We start from the raw sequence: 18,907 nt of genomic DNA, 5'->3' as shown, positions 1-18,907 counted from the left end.
GACAGAGACAGTAAAGCAAGCCTGTCTTTACAAAGACAGTAGGCTTACAGAACAAGACCAGACATAAAATAAACAGACTCAGCGCTCATGCAGACAAAGATAAAGACAAACAAAAACACTCAATAAGTCCACAGGCAGGTGATAGTGCTTCGCCAGCAGTTTAGTCCACAGGTCCCCTTTCGGCCCCGGTGAGTAGATCAGCCAGCAGATGAGGGGGCGGTGGCCGTGGCGGTGGGCGGCTCTCTCTTCTCTCCGGCATGGTGATTAAAAAGTCGCTTGCAAGATATTCCCGTACGTTGCTCCTGGACAGTCCAGTGGCGGAACGTAGGCCTGCAGCTAGATGGCAGAGGTGTGAAAGTTGGCAGGCGGTGGCAGACGGTGAGTTAAGTTCCCTTGGCAGACTGTAAAAGTTCATACCAGCAACTTCTTCAAGGTGAAATCCTAGTAAGACTAGTAAGTTGACGTGCACCTAAACTGAATTAATCTAATGAATTTAATATCAATAACCAAAATAAATGGAAAAACTCCTTCTATTGCCAGTTGGTGGCGCTATACCACACACATTAATTAGGCATGTGAATATTATCATAATACTAATATCCGATATTTTTGTGTTGTCAATGTCAAGCACACTTCCTGTTTGGTCAGCTGGTGGCGCTAGACCAGGTTGACAGTTTGGACATATGGATATCATCAGATTTATATTAACTAATATTTTTTTTATAAATTCCAAATTCTATTCTGACTTTGGCCAGCTGGTGGCGCTACGCCAGACAGGAGTATTGGGTGTTTGGATGTTATACACACCTAATCTGATTAATCTGATTGTGATATCCAACAGAATTGAAAAAACACATTCCTTCTCTTGCCAATTGGTGGCGCTATGCCAGGCATGTTAATAGGACATATGAAAAAACGTTTCATATCAGTTACCTGACAGTTGCACAAAAACAACTGTAAAAGGGACATTCTGGGAACGTTCTCTGAAGGTTACACAAAACAATACCTTTAGAGAACTTTCCCAGAACGTAATTTAAAGGTGCCCTGCCAAACATATTTCATTACTTTGTTTGCGAGAAAGAGCATCCTCTACCAGCAACCCTTCACTCAACACCACCATCTATAGGCCGATATATCTATAGGCAATTTTAAACAGGCGCATTTGAAATAATCTTCACGTGAAATGTATGGAACAGTTATTCCACTAAACCATGCTATACTAAAACTTAGCAGAGCAGTTTACACACATTTGCACTCGTCTAACTTCACCGTGGTGTCAGTCAACAGTAAAATAGTTTTCCCTATTGACTGACAATGGGTTACCGTCAAAAACATAGCCTGGAACACTTGTTCGAATTACTGAATAAAAAAACATTTATCGAGCAGAGGAGTTGCTTACATCTTGTGACAGTGCGTCTTTAGCTGTGCTTTATATTTGCCTCTCCGTCATTACCAATTTGCAAATGATGGGGGATAACTGTATTTTGTAATATCTTTATTCTAATTCTAAGTTTCCCATTGTAATCGTGTAATTTGTAATGTTTTGCAATTGCAGGGATGTGCACTGGTGCACGTTCGTGGATAAAAGAAGCATAACATATAAACAACTCGCCATGGACTTCTGACCAGGTTTCTCTTGGTCAGTAGCCTAATGTGTTTTAGGTAATGTACGATAGCGATTTTTAGACAACGCGCTAGACCCCTCCTTAGGTTGTTAATTGTCACACCCGTTGGCGCGTTGCTCAAAAAAAGAGACATGCAAGAAAAGAATTTAACGTTGCGCTGGGATGATAATCCGTTTTCTGCCATGCACCAGGTTGGAAAAATAGGGCCCAAAGACTGTTAAGATGAAGGACTAACAAGGACCAACAAGTTCAATATAGACCACTATACCACAAGCTTTTTGTTGTGCGGTGCTGTACACTCATCACACCAAAATGGGGTCAACCTCACCTCTCTAACCACCCACCCAAGCCCAAAAGAGTGCAAATAAGCACAGTGGGCCTTCTGGATATGGCCATGCATGCTGTGGTGGCTAAACAAATAGCACAGATATACTGAAACTGGCACAGCTGTAAACAAAAGTTGCCACACTAATGTAGTTGATGGTGAATATAGCATTCACTATGCTGATCATACAAAGAATTGAAAATGAGAACATGAGTGAACAGACCGCAACAAAATGCCACAGTATGTGACTGGAAACAGTTGAATGTTTATAAGAAATTGAAATAAGAAATGAAACATATTTCACCGAGATGCTGATCAATATATCAGGTATCTGAGGATTGTCTATCAGTGCTGTCAAAGGGCCTGTCTTAACACAGATTGTTATGTTGGATACTAACGTCAGATGATTCTTCAGCGTAACCCTATGGGATGAATATGCGAATATGAGTTGAAAAAACATATCTGGTCAGAATGGATGTCTACAAACACTGGTCATGAAGAGGGTGAGGAATATTGGCCAATGCCTTAATTGATTGAAATGCAGAAATGCAAAAGAAATTAATTTCTTGTCTGAATATGAGTATAGTGGATCAAATGTTGGCCATCTAATGTTAACTTTTACCATTGTGGCCCAACACATCTAGTCTCCTTTTATTCCCATGCTCATGTGAAGGTTGTGGTCCTCACTATGTTTGAGTTGTGGTTTATTGTATCGCTGGTTAATGTAACCAACATTTGGCCTACTACACTATTCCACATTCCCAGATGACCCTGTTAGGACATTTGAATTTGCTCTGCAGGTCCGTCTAAAAAGGATCCCTTTGACACTTTGAAAAACAGGAGTTCAGATATAGTGTGTCTTGCTGCAGCTGGAACAATAGCAGAAGATCCCAGGATGGCAATGGCAAGCCTTGAGATACTTTCTGAGGGCTACACCGAAGCAGAACCCTTAATCCAGGTGACTGCAACTTTGCTATTTCATCATCATTTAATTCAATATGAATCAGCAGCAACATATGCTTTCAGTTTTATTATTATCTTGAGCTTTTAATGGGTGAAACATAGTATAGCAAATGTGGATGTGCCACATTTTTAAGGTGTGCTTTTTATCAGGCAGCTTGTTTTGGTATCATCTTTTAATTCATCAATGGTGTAGTACGGTCATGTGAAGGACAGATAGACTGTGTCGTCCTCACCAGCCACCCCAGGAGTGCTTTATGCAGCTCTGTGTTCCGTATGTTAAAATTAAACTAAACTTTGCACATCTAGGCATTACCATTTATTTTTTTCCATTCAACAAAGGGTATTCATAAAACATTGGCAAAACAGAGCTTGGGCCTCAATACAGGTCCTTAACTGCTTAGTAAATAAACATTGCATATAGGCCTATGAACTTTCTTTACAAGAGCTCTGTAGCCTTTCTGGATTCTGCTATCAAGCATTAGTAGACATACACTAGGCCTACATACTGTACGTCTCACAAGAGCCCCTTTTCAAATGAAAAGTCCCCATAAAGAATATAGCCTAACCAGCTAATTTACATGTTATAAGGAGTTATTTGCAGTGAGCTACAGTACCCCTGCCTTTCCTATAGACTAGAGGTAAAACATAGGCCTGTCTGACAGTGTTGCTTTGTTTAGGCTATAAGATTTTTCCCTACTCTCAGTAAATGTCATGTTACGGTGAGTTTAACAGGTGTGACCTTTGATGTTGTAGCTTATGTGATGAGATCAAACTCCCAATAGACTTGCTTAAAATTAGTTGAATATAACAACCTGTGTATGTAGTCCCAGTACGTCCCCGTTGCTATCTTTAGACCAAAACGGGCATACTATAGTGCTTTTTTACGGTTGGACAGACTACATACAAAGCAAAGTCATCTTCCCCCTTGCCATATTTTAAATGTGTTTTAGTCAGTTATTTTTCTATATATTATAATTTGAACATGCATTCACAGATGGCCCCACTTGATGTTCACAGCCAACATGACAATGATAACAATGGCCCAGAAGCAGTGGCAGAGGGTATGTTTAAATCATAAATGGCATTCTAATGATTGACTATGTCTCCCATAATGTAAAGATACACAGGCCAAGTCGTACTCCCCTCCTAGTGGAATTTCAAATGAAGGCTCTGTATCCATGGGCCAACTTGATGCCGACAGACAAGCTCATGATACCACAGGAGTAGTTGTAGATAGTATTAGTTGACAAAATATCCACTGTTATTGCCATAATATCGAGGACATTCTCTGTTATGATTGATGTTTCCCATGTATTTTAAGAAGCCGTACAGACCCTTCAAGCTTCAAATGAAGGCACTGTGTTGGATGCCTCTAAAAGAGCCTCTCATTGTCCACCTGGACTGCTGTCACTTAATCAGGTAAGTTAATTTCATGCAGGTATAGTTTAATGCATTTGCAACCCCAACACAGAAAAGTGACATTGTGTAAAATGCAGATAAAAACAGAATGTGATAATCTACAACCCATGTTTAGTTGCAAAAAAGGACATAGACAACATATCGAAATGACAAATTTGACTGTTTCATGGAAAATATATGTTCATTTTGAATTTGATGCCAGAAATATGACATGTTGAAGTTAGCGAACCCGAAGTAGGACTAGAGCAGGGGTTGCGAACCTGCAGCTCGCTGCCTCCTCTTGTGTGGCTTGTGGCTGCTCAGCTGATGTTCTCTGTTTTTTTTTTCTTTGGACTTAAGATGAGAGATGGTCTGCCTCTCTGTGATTCTCTTTTATTACCGGTATACACAATCATGGTGCCAGTTGAAATATTCCTCCTATTGTTGTCTTTATCATTAAACAATTGCTTAGTTAACATTCCTTCCCTGCATAAAAACAGAGCCTTTAAAAAGCCTGGTCAATCCTGGATGATCCCAGTCACCCCTGAGTTTACTTTGCTTCCGTCTGGCCATAGATTTGTGTCCAAGAGATATAAGACAAATAGATACAAGAACTCTTTTTTTATGTTTTCATGTTATATTATATTTTTTATGCTGTATAAATGTCCACTGTTCTGCCCTACAAAGCCAAAGAGCAGTATCTGCAAAAATGCCAAACTGAGTATAAGCATCAAATTATATTCAACAACAAGGGGTATCATTAGATAGATCAAAGTGAGGTGAATATTAAACATTTTGTTTTTTGACATTTAGGCTTTTGCCTTTTCATTACTGCTTATACTTACATGGCCATACAATAACATTTTGCAGTAAGTGAAGCAAGTGATTATAATCACTTTTATATTAATTGAGGAGGTACTTACTACGACCCCGTTTACACGAGCATGTGTATTTTTATAAACGAAGACATTTCCCTACGTTTGAGCCTTTCATTTAGACGCAAATGGAGAATTCGCCCCGTAAAACGGTTATCCAAAAAAACTCTGGCCAAAGTGATTTTTTTGGAAAACTTCGTTTATGCGTTTGGTTGTAAACTGTGGTAAACGGAGTTTTGGGCAGCCAACGTCACAGTATGCGACAGAAGTACACCAAATGTGCGCCCAAAGTTTACATTTACATGTTCTCACGTGCAACTTCACATTTTGGGGCTGAGGTGATCATGGATGCGCTCAGAATAGCCATCGCGTTTATGTTGGTGCAGACCCTTTTTGTCGTATCGACAACAACTTGCTTTACCGCTGCTATCTGAAGAAGAGAGTACACTTCCGTTTCCGGTGGCTCGGGCAACTTTTCAGGATTCTGATTGGTTAATGTGAGCTTGAGCTTATCGTTAGACTGCCACTGTGGTTTGGCGTGCTCATGACAGCATGTACTGTATGTACACGGGTTCGTGTAAACACAGTTTTGTCTCGTGTAAATGCAGTTTTATTTGCAAACGTAGATGGCCAGATATTCGTTTAGGAAAATACCCTGCTTCGTGTAAACGTAGTCTACATTTTTAGTGAAGATATGCTGCTTGATGCCTTAACAATGGCAACTCTGTCATTTATAAACATGTATGTAAAAATGGAACAAAATCAATCGGGTATTCTTGTAGACATTCATGTCAAGCAATATTGCATTGCTGCACACCAAAACCTAACCTTTGACACCTTTGCACACTGCTGCTTATATTTGTCAAAGTATATGTTAATTACTTTTTGTAAAATCTGACTGACTATTTTGAATATGATACTTTCACTGGCATTTAATATTGTGAGACTGTATCATGATAGACACCTAATGTGTGTGTGAGTGTGAATGGTAGTGTGCCTTTTTAGAAGAAAGTCCAGGGCCTTTTTTTAGTCCCAGTCTGTCCCTGTGCACACACACACACACACACACACACACACACACACACCCTATTAGAGTAAGGGCAAGTGAAACAAAGGCAGAATGCAGTAATGGCCAGTGAAATCAAGGCAGTAAGGGCAGATACTGCACTCTGCCTTGGTTTCACTGTACTTTTCTGCAAAGTAAAAATGTAAATTTAGCTATGAAATTTATTAGGCAGCCATATGAAATTTTAACAGATTGAAGAGCAGACCATGTACTTCTTATTTGTGTAAAAAAACATTTTTTTGAAAAAGTGCAGATACTGCTCTTAGCTTTTGTAGGGCAGTGTTGGTGATTATTTATGAATGTGTTCTCTCTGGCTGCATAACAAATTGCCCCTTGGGGATAATAAAGATACTTTGTTACCCCCCTTGATACCCTTGATACAACTTCTCCAGCATTTTGCTGCCCCCATCCCAACTTTTTTTAAGACGTGTTGCTGGAATCAGATTCAAAATGAACATATGTTTTCCATGAAAGTCATTTTCAACATTTGATATGTTGTTTGTGTCCCTTTTGCAGCTATATATGGTTTTACGATATTTGCCGATTATCACATTCTGTTTTTATTTGCATTTTACACAACGTCCCAACTTTTTCTGTGTTGGGGTTGTACAATAAATTACAAATAGGCCTACCTCTTTGTTTTAATTTTCTGATTCTTTTTCAAATATGCTTTGAATTTCATATACTTTTCAGATCCCTTATCTGGTGGTTCAAAAAGAATCTAAAGACAATGGATTTACAGGTAGGACACACACTGTACAATTTCAACAAATAATATTACTCAACTGCACAATAATCATACAATGAAGACAACCTTTATATGAAGACTGCATTGCTTTCTCGCCATATCAACTTGGGCTTTTATTTCCTAGAGTGTTTTGGTGGCGCCATCATCTACACATATGTGGTAAAGGATCGTACTGGACAGAAGATGTTCAGAGTGACTGAAGATGAAGACTGCTGTCTTCAGTACTACTGTACCTCTAGACGTTCCTTCACACTGCATGTCACAGACATCACTGACCGTGAAGTCATCACTCTGATAAAACCAAATGTCTGTAACTGTGGGACAGTTGAGGTATCAGAGTTGTTTTATTATTTGTATTATTTAAAGGATGGCACAATTATAGCGAAAGATTGTTGACATTTGAGCTCGACGACGAACATCAAAACACACCACCATATTGGGCTGTACCTTCAATTAGTTGGCTTATTTGTGTTGATATAATTTGTTGTTTGTGTGTTTTAAGTGTGTACACACTATCTTTTTTCACACAATGAACACATCAGTTCAGCTTGCCAGAAGCATGTGGTTACCCAGTAATGAATTCAGTAATGAATAACACAGAGTAACCGAGTTCACTTTTCTTAAAGAGTACCAGAAATATATTTTTACTCCATTTTGTATGTTCTAGGTGGAAATCCAGTGTGCTCCAGGCATTCCTATAGGATATATCATAAGCACTTCTGCCTCCCGGCCTAAACTAACTATCCAAAATGAGAGAAGAAAGCCACTGCTAATGATGGCTATAGACTCATGTCTGCCCATCCGATGCTGTGGCGGCAGATTCCATCTTAAGGTAATCCAGGGTATATGTAGCCCACTATATCCTGCTGCATTTAGATGCTTGTTCAAGTCAAATTCAACAATCTTTCAACGTGGTACAATTCAGATCATATTCAGGCATTATTTGAACAATTGACATACCCATTTTTTATATTAATATGTTAAACACTTAAAGGAGAATTCCAGTGTGATATTGACCTAATGTGTGTTGAAACATGATACCGAGTGTGAACGTATGTCTCATAGCTCACCTCGGCTTGTCCCCTGCACTCAAAAATCTGGCGCTAGTTAGCCAATGCTACCAACAGTGTTTCGTTGCGGTGCCTCGGGCATCGGCCTAGCCATGCAAATAAATCACTGTTTTACACCATTTACGAGGCTCAAAGTAGCTCCATACTTCATTGGTAGACTTCCGAAGGCCTTGACATTTAAAACGAGACATGGAGAACTTTGAAAAAGCACTGGTAGTTTATTTACAAGACGATTTATACAGACAGTAGGGGAGAGCCGGGACGATTGAGACACGGGACGAATGAAACAATCCAGTTTTCTCCGAGTGTAATGATGATAGACCGACGTCCTTCGGTCAAAACAGAGCATGTTAACCTCCTTTTATCAGCCAAATATCTTCCTGCTATGTCATTTTATCACGGACACTGTAACAAGATTCTGTGATTTTCACAGCATCACTGCTGTTTTTGAGAAAAATGTGTACTGTATTTGTGAATACAGTATGTTGCTGTGGTTTCGCTATGAATTATAGTCAAAAATGGTCAAACTACAGTAATAAAAAATTTGCTGCGAATCATAACACAATAATAAATCTGACTCCTCCCTCACTTGTCAGCTTTTTGAAAATTTTGAAAAAACATGGCGGAAAATCAGTTGGGGTTTTCTGTTTTCTTTTTGCACATAAATACAAAGTTAAGCTCCCCGATAGCAAGGTGACATTGATATTATGTTGATTTTCCATCCAAATCATCATTTTGAAAAGATATTGAAAAGTCATGGATTTATGGTTTACTGGGAAATTTTGACGGGGTAATTTAAACGTGCACCGCGCGACGACGTTTGAACTGTTCGGCGGGAGATCATTTTTGAGCAACAGTTCAGTCAGTCAGACCAACGGTGTTCGGCACTCTGTCAAGTTCGCAGCTCCACCTTAATGGTAAGCAAGCATTTATTTATGTAACGTTAATGTTTCATTGTGAAATTGTACTACATTAAATTCGGGCATGTGTACAGTCTATGTACGTTGTACTGTCTAACTTACAAACTCATCCATGCTTGTTGGATCAACTAAGTAAGTAGAAGCTAAAGTTAGGCTAGCTATCATAGTTGCTGTTGCTATGACGGTGGCATTAACGTTAATGTTTTATGTTATGTTAACGTTATGGCAGTCTCATTTATATTAGGCCTACCTTAGTTCTAAGTAAGTTACAGTTTATTATATTCATATAATTTATATAAAACATTCGCTAGTAGTGCTAGGCCTAGTATGTTACTGTCACAATGTTAGGCTGAAGATGATGTGCTGCTGGTTAACGTTAACGTGGAGGTTTAGCTGCTACCAGCTAACTTATGTAACGTTAACTCCTCATAACAGAACAAATCAACACCCGGATGTCTCAAAATTTTCTTCAGCTGAACAAAGAAAAAACTGAAGTAATTATATTTGGTAAAAATGAGGAAAGACTTAGGGTTGCCACTCTCCTTGACACAAAAGGGTTGAAGGCAAAGGATACTGTTAAAAACCTTGGTGTATTAATTGACAGTGATCTAAATTTCAACAGCCACATGAAAGCGATAACTAAATCAGCTTTTTACCACCTCAAAAATATTGTCAAACTCAGAGGGCTGATGTCAAAACATGACTTAGAAAAACTCATTCATGCATTTATCTCCAGCAGGGTTGATTACTGCAATGGACTGTTCACAGGCCTTCCTAAAAAGACTATTAAACAGCTTCAGGTGATACAAAATGCAGCAGCTAGGACTCTAACAAAAACTAAAAGAACTGACCACATTACTCCAATTCTTAAGTCCTTGCACTGGCTTCCAGTAAGTCACAGAATTGACTTTAAAGCACTATTGCTTGTTTATAAATCAGTAAATGGAGCAGGACCTAAATACTTGTCAGACATGCTTCAGCAGTACACACCTTCTCGTCCTCTCAGGTCCCAGGTGAAAAACCTGCTAGTAAAACCTACAGTTAGAACTAAACATGGTGAAGCAGCTTTTAGCTGCTATGCGGCTCAGCTGTGGAACCAACTTTCGGATGACATTAAAAAGGCCCCAACTGTAGCCAGTTTTAAATCTAGACTTAAGACCAAACTGTTCTCAGACGCTTTCTGCTAACTGTGCCGAGTTACAAATTCTGAATCTGCTTCGATAATTATTCTACTTTGTCTTTTATTACTTTTTTTACTACTTTTGCCTTTGTTTTTGCTTACTAATTATTCTTTATTTTTAAATGATTTTACCTTGTGTTTTATGTTTTCTTTTTATTATGATCTTTACCTTTTAACTATTCTTTGACTATATTGCCCTTCTATGCTTTTATTTGTTATTATCGTTTGGTTTTGTTTATGTAAAGCACATTGAATGACCTCTGTGTATGAAATGTGCTATATAAATAAACTTGACTTGACTTGACTCATAATCATGTACGGTTTTGTGAGTTTAATAGGCTAACTTTAACAATATTGATATAAGTTAACTTTAAGTCACATCTGACTATCATTAACCGTTGTTCGGACAAACAGCGCGAATGGCTATTGCTGCAAGCAAACATCATTGTTATCTAACACTGTTTATCTTTTTTTCTTCTATTTCTGCTAGGTGCTGCTTCACTCTGCTACTGGTGGTGGATCAGGCTGACTGCAACCGTTGGTCTAACGTTGGGATGCAGCACACGAGAATTTCTAAACGGAAAAAAGTGAATAAATGTACTTGCTTTTCAAACTGATAACAAGTTGTCAATGGTTATTTATGCAAGTTTGTGTAGCTAAACCATACCTAGGCCTAGCCAAATTTATCCTGGCTGTAGATAAAGCAGGATATGAATTTCCCAAAATTACTGTATATAATATTACAGCACTGGTATTACTACTGTACTTAGTTACAGTATGATCCATAAGTACTGTGATTAAAAATACAGTAGACAATTCAATACTGTATACATTACAGCACTGGTAGTACTACTGTAGTTTGCATTTACAGTATCAGGCATAGGTACTGTGATTTCATATACAGTAGGTGTACTGTAGAGTGAAATACAGCAACTTGCTGGTTATTTGCTGCCAGCAAGTTGCTGTAAATTTTACGTTAAACTTTTTACAGTGGAGTTACTGGCGATAAACGAGTTTTGATGCGCAAAACTAAACTTAATTAGCGGTTACATTTTTTTCGATTATCAATGAGTGTTTTTCATGTAAAGGTGTGACTTAATGCTTATTCAGTAGACGATTTAGTGTTCTCCACAATCCCAGACTTTCATATCGCATGCTTGTTTACATGGAAAGCAAAACAAGCTATAGTGACATACGTCTGTGTCGGGACGATTGAAACACGTGTTTCAATCATCCCGACCAGGCTGTAACTCCATGTATTTTAATTAAATGCACAAATATCTGTGTTTAAACAATCATTTATGGAGGTAAGACATAGAAAAACAGTTTTAGGAAGATGAAAATACATTTGGGCACACCAGGTAGAGGGTTGAGTTTTCCCATGTTATCCTATGGAGACTGACGGCCAGTGGGTCGTTAAGCCTACTTATTTGGATGTGCAGTGGCCTAACCCACGTAAAAACCTAGTGAAACGACATTTTCAACAATATAAACATGATATAAATGGGAAAGCTTACTGTTCTAGCTGTAAACATGGCAGAATCATCCACAGGGCATGATATTTCAAAAAACGCTTCATACATGCTTCACGATGATGGCAATGAGTTGTTAACAGACATGCACAAAGACGTATAGCCTTGCAACAATCTACTGTATCTAAAATAAAACCTTTTGGGAGTACCATTCATGATATGTAGTAAAATTTCGAAGTTGTTGGACGTTTATATGGCTGTATGTTTCATTCGTCCCCTTATGTTGTTTCAACTGTCCCAACCAGGAGGGACGAATGAAACATTACGCACATCCAACTTTTGTTGTAATAATTCCTGAACGGTTTTGTTCAAAGCTGAAAATGCATCTGTATTTGACGGAGGACAGATGTAGGTTACTAGTGACCAAATATTAGCTTTCAGTGTGGTACAATCGCTTTGTAAATTACGTTTAATTAAAAAGTGTTTCAACTGTCCCGGCTCTCCCCTACCTTAAGAAATTTTACCGTTCGACGCCATCTTGAATTTAGTGAAAAATTACAGGTATGATAAGGGATCAGATTCCAAAAATAATTCAGTGGAAATTGCATTTCCACTGAATTATTTTTGGAATCTGATCCCTTATCATACCTGTTCGTTCGTACTCGTCACTCGACTTATCGTGACTAAATTCAAGATGGCGTTGAACGGTAAAATTCCTTAAAGGAACACACCACCCAATGTCAGTAGTAATATATGTTCTTACCTTAACTTTCACGAGCTGAGTCATACCTCTCCCGTGTCGGTACATGCACTCAAACGCTCTGGTGCGTGGCGCGAATGTGTTAGCATGTTGCAATGCTAGCGGGCTCAGACGTAGCCAGACGTAGAAGTAATCAAAAACATCCACGTTTTCCCGACTTAAATACAGTTGCACGAGTAGTTGATAAAAATGTCTACGGTCACACAACATGAAACGTAGCGATTTTCCAAGCGAATAGAGATAGAGATAGATAGATAGATAGATAGATACTTTATTGATCCCCAGGGGAAATTGAAGAATACACAGGAGAACTACAATGTGTGGCGCAATAGCACTTGGGAGTACTTTGACCTAGCGTAGTAATATTAATTAACACCTAATTGTAGATCCTATCCACCACAGAGTTTAGAATCCATGCTTGATCGACCCCTCAGCCTCCCCTACCCCTTATGGTTGAAATAATAGCCCATCAGCGCATCTCTAGTGAGTGTGCCTCTCTCTCGCTCAGAGGGGAGGGGGAGGCTGAGGGGTCGATCAAGCATGATTCTACAGGGTGTCCACGGGGTTTTAAAAAGTATTAAAAAGTGATAAATCAAAATCGTCAAATTTAAGGCCATTAAAAGTGTTAAATGTGGTCTCAGAGGTATTATTTTTTCCAAATTAGGTATTATTTTTCAGAATATCAGGTCTATTGTCCTATTCTGATTGAAATTCTATCTGCTTAAGTTCGTGTTCGTTTAAATGTGGGCTTTAGCATATTTGGGCACATAATCAAAGATCTTTCGTCTCAACTTATGTTTGATGCTGACGTCATATTCAGTGGTCGTTCGGCATCATCTCAGAACACTGCACGCTCAACAGAAGTGGCTGGCTTACGTTTTATTTTAGACTTGCTTCAAGGCATATCTTCAACGACTGGACAACCATCGTCGTCTTCATGGGCAAATGCAAGTGTTCTGATAGCTGGGTGAACAACCCAGTGTTTAAGGACTGGCTCAGGCCTGTAGTAGGGAATAACAGGCAGGCTTATTGTTGTGGTGTGTAAAAAAAACATCAATGTCAATTGGATGGGAGCTAACGCACTTCGGTCGCATATGCAATCCACTAAACATAAAAATGGAATGCGGGCTCGGAGAGAGCAGTTAATTCTACCACTCTCAGCTGTCTGTGCAGCTGCACCTCCACCACCACAAATTAGTGCCACGGTAGGCCTACTGGCCAATGCTACGGCTCCAGCAACGTCTGACCTCCGGGTGGCCATGGGCACCACACCAATACTGCGCGCGGAGGCTCTGTGGTGTCTGAACACTGCAGTTAAACACCACTCATTGAACTCCAATGAAGGAATTTCGGAGCTGTTTAAAGAAATGTTTCCCGACTCTGACATCGCAAAGTCATTCACGTGTGGTAAAAACAAAACTGGGTAGGCTACATCATCAAATTTGCCCACAAGTTCATATTAGGCCTATAGCACACGTGCAAACAATAGTTCACCAGTTCATGTAGTGGGTGCCAGTTTGTGAATCAGCAGTTCATAAGATGCCAGTTTGTAATGCATCTACTTGCAGTGAATGCCAGCCAGTGTGCTGGAACTATCCATTCTCTCCATCGCACATTTTATGTAGTTTGTTTTATTTTTATTTACTTAGTGAAATAAATATGTGCAATATGTTATCAACATCAGTGAGTCTCTAAATCTATTCCTTTTTGTATGTTATATATGTCAAAATCTGTGTAAATAATAGAAAGGTCGCTGATTAACACTTGCAATTCAGTGTCGTAATGTTTTTTTTTAAATCTGAAGGTAGTAAAAAAGGTATTAAAAAGTAGTAAATTTAACTTAAGGATTGCTGTATATACCCTGTTCTAAACTCTGTAGTGGATAGGATCTACAATTAGGTGTTAATTAATATTACTACGCTAGGTCAAAGTACTCCCAAGTGCTATTGCGCCACACATTGTAGTTCTCCTGTGTATTCGCTTGGAAAATCGCCACGTTTCATGTTGTGTGACCGTAGACATTTTTATCAACTACTCGTGCAACTGTATTTAAGTCGGGAAAACGTAGATGTTTTTGATTACTTCTACGTCTGGCTGCGTCTGAGCCCGCTAGCATAGCAACATGCTAACACATTCGCGCCGCGCACCAGAGCGTTTGAGTGCACGTACCGACACGGGAGAGGTATGACTCAACTCGTGAAAGTTAAGGTAAGAACATATATTACTACTGACATTGGGTGGCGTGTTCCTTTAAGGAACTGTCTGTATAAATCGTCTTGTAAATAAACTACCATTGCTTTTCCAAAGTTCTCCATGTCTCGTTTTAAATGTCAAGGCCCTCGGAAGTCTACCAATGAAGTATGGAGCTACTTTGAGCCTCGTAAATGGTGTAAAACAGTGATTTATTTGCATGGCTAGGCCGATGCCCGAGGCACCGCAATACGAAACACTGTTGGTAGCATTGGCTAACTAGCGCCAGATTTCTGAGTGCAGGGGACAAGCTGAAGTGAGCTATGAGACATACGTTTACACTCGGTATCATGTTTCAACACACTTTAGGTCAAAATCACACCGGAATTCTCCTTTAAGTGCCATAATAAATGGCAAACTAGTCATTACCTAACCCTTTGTTAATATTTGTTGATTATTACTAAAATATCTATTTGGCACAAGTTAAAAGTTTTTTCATCATTAATTAAATATTTGTTGTTTGCATAAAATCTGTATGTTAATGTTTTAACAAATAGAAAACAATCTATTAACTAATATTGTATTAATATTTGTTAATAGCTAAATATGTTTTTGGCACTAATTAACAGTTATTTCTTACATGATTTAAATGTTAAATGTTTATTTACAAACTATATGTTAATATAAAAGTTAATGACATATTATTATTTAACTAATTGTTATTAAACTGTGCTTCTGCCTATCCCAATATGAACCACTCCTCATAGGACCCTCACAATAAAGTTGGTTAAGCTTAATTAATATATTAGTAATATATCTATCAGCGTGGGGCCCCTTATAATAAAGTTGGTTAATCTTAATTATTAGTAATATATAACTATTAGTATGGGGGACCCTTATAATAAAGTTGGAACAGTAATTATTAATTATTTACAAATATTTCTTATAACATTTATTAACAATAGCAAATATTTTACAGTGGGTCTCTCACACTGGAAATGTATGATCTCAGCACACACTGTTGGGAAGGGGGATGAAAATACTTATTTTATAAAGTCAAAGAACTCTCAAAGAACTCTCAAAGAGCTCTCCAATAGCTTTTTGTTTTCTACTGGAACACTGACCACTGATGGTTAACCTGATGGTCTCCTGGAACACTGATTACTGATGGTTAAACTGATCAAAAAAGATTGTAGACTAGAATGACAACAGAATGTATAAAATGGTATATCAAATAAACAGAGAAAGAGAGAGGGGATTAACCAGAGTGTGAGAAAAAGTGAGAAAGACAGAATGAGAGAACAGAGAGACAGAGCACAAGAAAGTGAGGGAGGGAGAGAGCGAGCTAATCTTTGCATACAGAATTCATTTGCATTGACTTTTTAAGTCATCCATTTTTCGTTTAACATTTTGAGGTTATGACTTGAAATCAAGATTTAATAGGTTTCTTAAAGACACACAAGGCAATGTTTTTAGAGATGGCTGAGAGACGCTCCATTTACCCAGTAATTAGCCACTTAATCATCAGTGTCTAAGAAGCTGTTAAATTAACCTAAAAATGTTGCCTGGTGTGCCTGACAGACTGTGTATGTGTTTCAGAGATCTCTGCTATGTCATGCAAAATCGTACCCACTGTGGTACTTTTTTGCAATCCATTCATGCCACTCAACCACATTTAGGTGGTGTCCGGTTGCTCCTTTGTCTCCAGACCTGCTCCTTAACAGTTCGCCAAGCACGTTCATTGTGCTGTGTATGGCTTCTTGTAAGAGGATCCATATACCACATACTGTGGTATACAGTCAAGTATCTGTACCCCATATCATTAAGTATGCAGTATGACCGCCATTCATCTGATAGTTATGTATTATATATTAATTAAGCTTAACCAACTTTATTGTGAGGGTCCTATGAGGAGTGGTTCATATTGGGATAGGCAAAAGCACAGTTTAATAACAATTAGTTAAATAATAATATGTCATTAACTTTTATATTTACAAATAGTTTATAAATAAACATTTAACATTTAAATGATGTAAGAAATAACTGTTAATTAGTGCAAAAAAGACATTTAGTTAACTATTATTAGTTAAATTAGTTATAATTAGTTATTATAGTTAACAAATATTAATACAATATTAGCTAAACATTAGTTAAACATTAACATACAGATTTTATGCAAACAACTCATTTTTAATTAATGATGAAAAAACTATTAACTTGTGCCAAATAGATATTTTAGTAACAATTTACAAATATTAACAAAGGGTTAGGTAATGACTAGTTTGCTATTTATTATGGCACCTTATTACCTTATTATTATCACCTTACTATAAAGTTTTACCAAAAAAAATATTTTGAATATCAATATTATACAACGTGTTCCATTTTATATTCCAACAGATCACATCACTGGATGGAACCATCATAGGGACCATATCCCTTGTCGAAGACAAGACTAAATATGAGCTGCAGTTTCCACAGGACATGGATGCCAAACTGAAGGCTATCATACTAGGAGCCTGTGTTTTCATTGTAAATAACATTGAATTAAATTATATATTTTAGTCAGCGCAAGAAAATGACAACTTTCAACTGTTACATGGTTTGACTGTGTTGTTGAGAATTCATTTAAATGTAACATTAAAACCTTTACTTTGCAGGACATTGTATTTCTTGGAGAAGCAGAAAGCGGCATGGTGAGTAGGCCTAGGCTATTCAGAACAGAGATGTAAACTTAAAGTAATAATAATGAATAGGCTTTCCATCCGCTTAAAGGTTATTAAATAGTATATCTTCTATATAATCTATTCAAAAGCCACTCCTTGTTTGTTTGCCAATCTGGAATTCTTTCAAAGCTTTCATGTTTTAATGTGATTAATTGCCTCCTTTTAAGATAAAATGATAAAGATGCTTAATGTTATTGCAAAGGTGGCATAGTGAGGCTATATTCAGAACAAAGATGTAAACCTAAAGGGAATGTAAGGGATAGGTTTTCCATCCACTTAAAGATCAATACATCTTCTATAATCTATTCAAAAGTCACTCATTGTTTTTTTGCAGATTTGGTCTGTTGCCAAACTTTTCATTTGATGGATTATTTCCTTACTTGGCACCTGGATCTCCTCCTTAAATATAACATGATAAAGATCGTTAATGTTATTGCATTTGTTAAATGATTATTATATTCTTCTGTAAAGTTCTGGGAGGGGGATACAATAAATAACTTACATTATGTACTTTGGCAAGCTATCATGAATTTGTTTCTACAGATCTGTAAAAATACATCATGCAATATCAAAAGCAATTTGACAATGTCTGCAGTGTAAATTTATCTTTATGTAAATCCTGTGTGACACAGGATGTGAACAGTGAACAGTGGCGTTTCCAGGCTTCCCCTATCTCATCTGCCAATCAGTGTTATTGTAAATTAAATAAAACATTTGATTTTTTTTTTGAAAAATAAAATATTGTATTTAATCGTTTTATGGTTTTGTTCATTCTCCTGTGCTGCGCTGCCGTGGCCTACTGGTTAACACTTCGGACTTTAAACCGGAGGGTTGCCGGGTCGAACCCCGACCAGTAGGCACGGCTGCAAGGCACAGAAGAATGAACAAAACCGTAAAATGATTAAATACAATATTTTATTTTCCTAAAAAAAATAGGCACCTAACCCCTCACTGCTCCCCGAGCGCCACTGTTGTTGCAGGCAGCTCACTGCACCGGGATTAGTGTGTGCTTCACCTCACTGTGTGTTCACTGTGTGCTGAGTGTGTTTCACTAATTCACGGATTGGGAAATTTCCCTCACGGGATCAAAAGAGTATATATATACTATACTTATACTTGTCATCTCTATCATTCCTTTTTTATTTTGTGTGAAACAGTGCCCCAATAAATGTTATGTAGTGAATGAAACACAGTATTACACTCCCATTGTCTTCAAGTGGCATCCAGCCCGAGTTGGAATCATCATCACTAAGCAACATGAGAAAAAAAGATGATCAACCAATCAAATTGGGTATAGTCATGGTCACTGTCAAACTGTGATTTGACAGAATTTAGAATTGTTAGTACAAAACAATTTTAGTAAACTACCTCTTCAACAACGACTTCAATTTAAATCTATAAAAAAAAACAGAGCTTTAAAAATGTGTTTAAGCAGCTGTAAAAAACTGTAAGCATCCACCCACACATTGCATTGATGTCACTTCCTAACAGTGTATATCTTTATAAATGACTGCCAGTGGAAAAACATGATGAAGAGTGTTAAGATGAAAGACCTTGTGACTCTGGAAATCAAGAGCTTCAACAAGTTC

General features: G+C 37.9%; 1 protein-coding gene across 1 annotated transcript; it reads left to right on the top strand.

The window, feature by feature from the left end:
- Positions 1-2,729: 2,729 nt before the first annotated feature.
- On the top strand, positions 2,730-17,833 carry LOC121708245 (phospholipid scramblase 2-like). Its single transcript, XM_042090975.1, has 9 exons — positions 2,730-2,908; positions 3,908-3,974; positions 4,235-4,332; positions 6,946-6,994; positions 7,125-7,330; positions 7,668-7,832; positions 16,993-17,124; positions 17,253-17,288; positions 17,653-17,833. Exons 1-9 carry the CDS (start codon positions 2,846-2,848, stop codon positions 17,680-17,682), a joined length of 846 nt encoding a protein of 281 aa, XP_041946909.1. The 5' UTR covers positions 2,730-2,845; the 3' UTR covers positions 17,683-17,833.
- Positions 17,834-18,907: the final 1,074 nt, after the last annotated feature.

This window comes from Alosa sapidissima, chromosome 1, assembly GCF_018492685.1.
Source record: "Alosa sapidissima isolate fAloSap1 chromosome 1, fAloSap1.pri, whole genome shotgun sequence".
In the NCBI taxonomy this organism is placed as follows: Eukaryota; Metazoa; Chordata; class Actinopteri; order Clupeiformes; family Clupeidae; genus Alosa; species Alosa sapidissima.
Note: the sequence above shows the minus strand (reverse complement) of the source record. Positions and strands in the feature narration are given on the sequence as shown.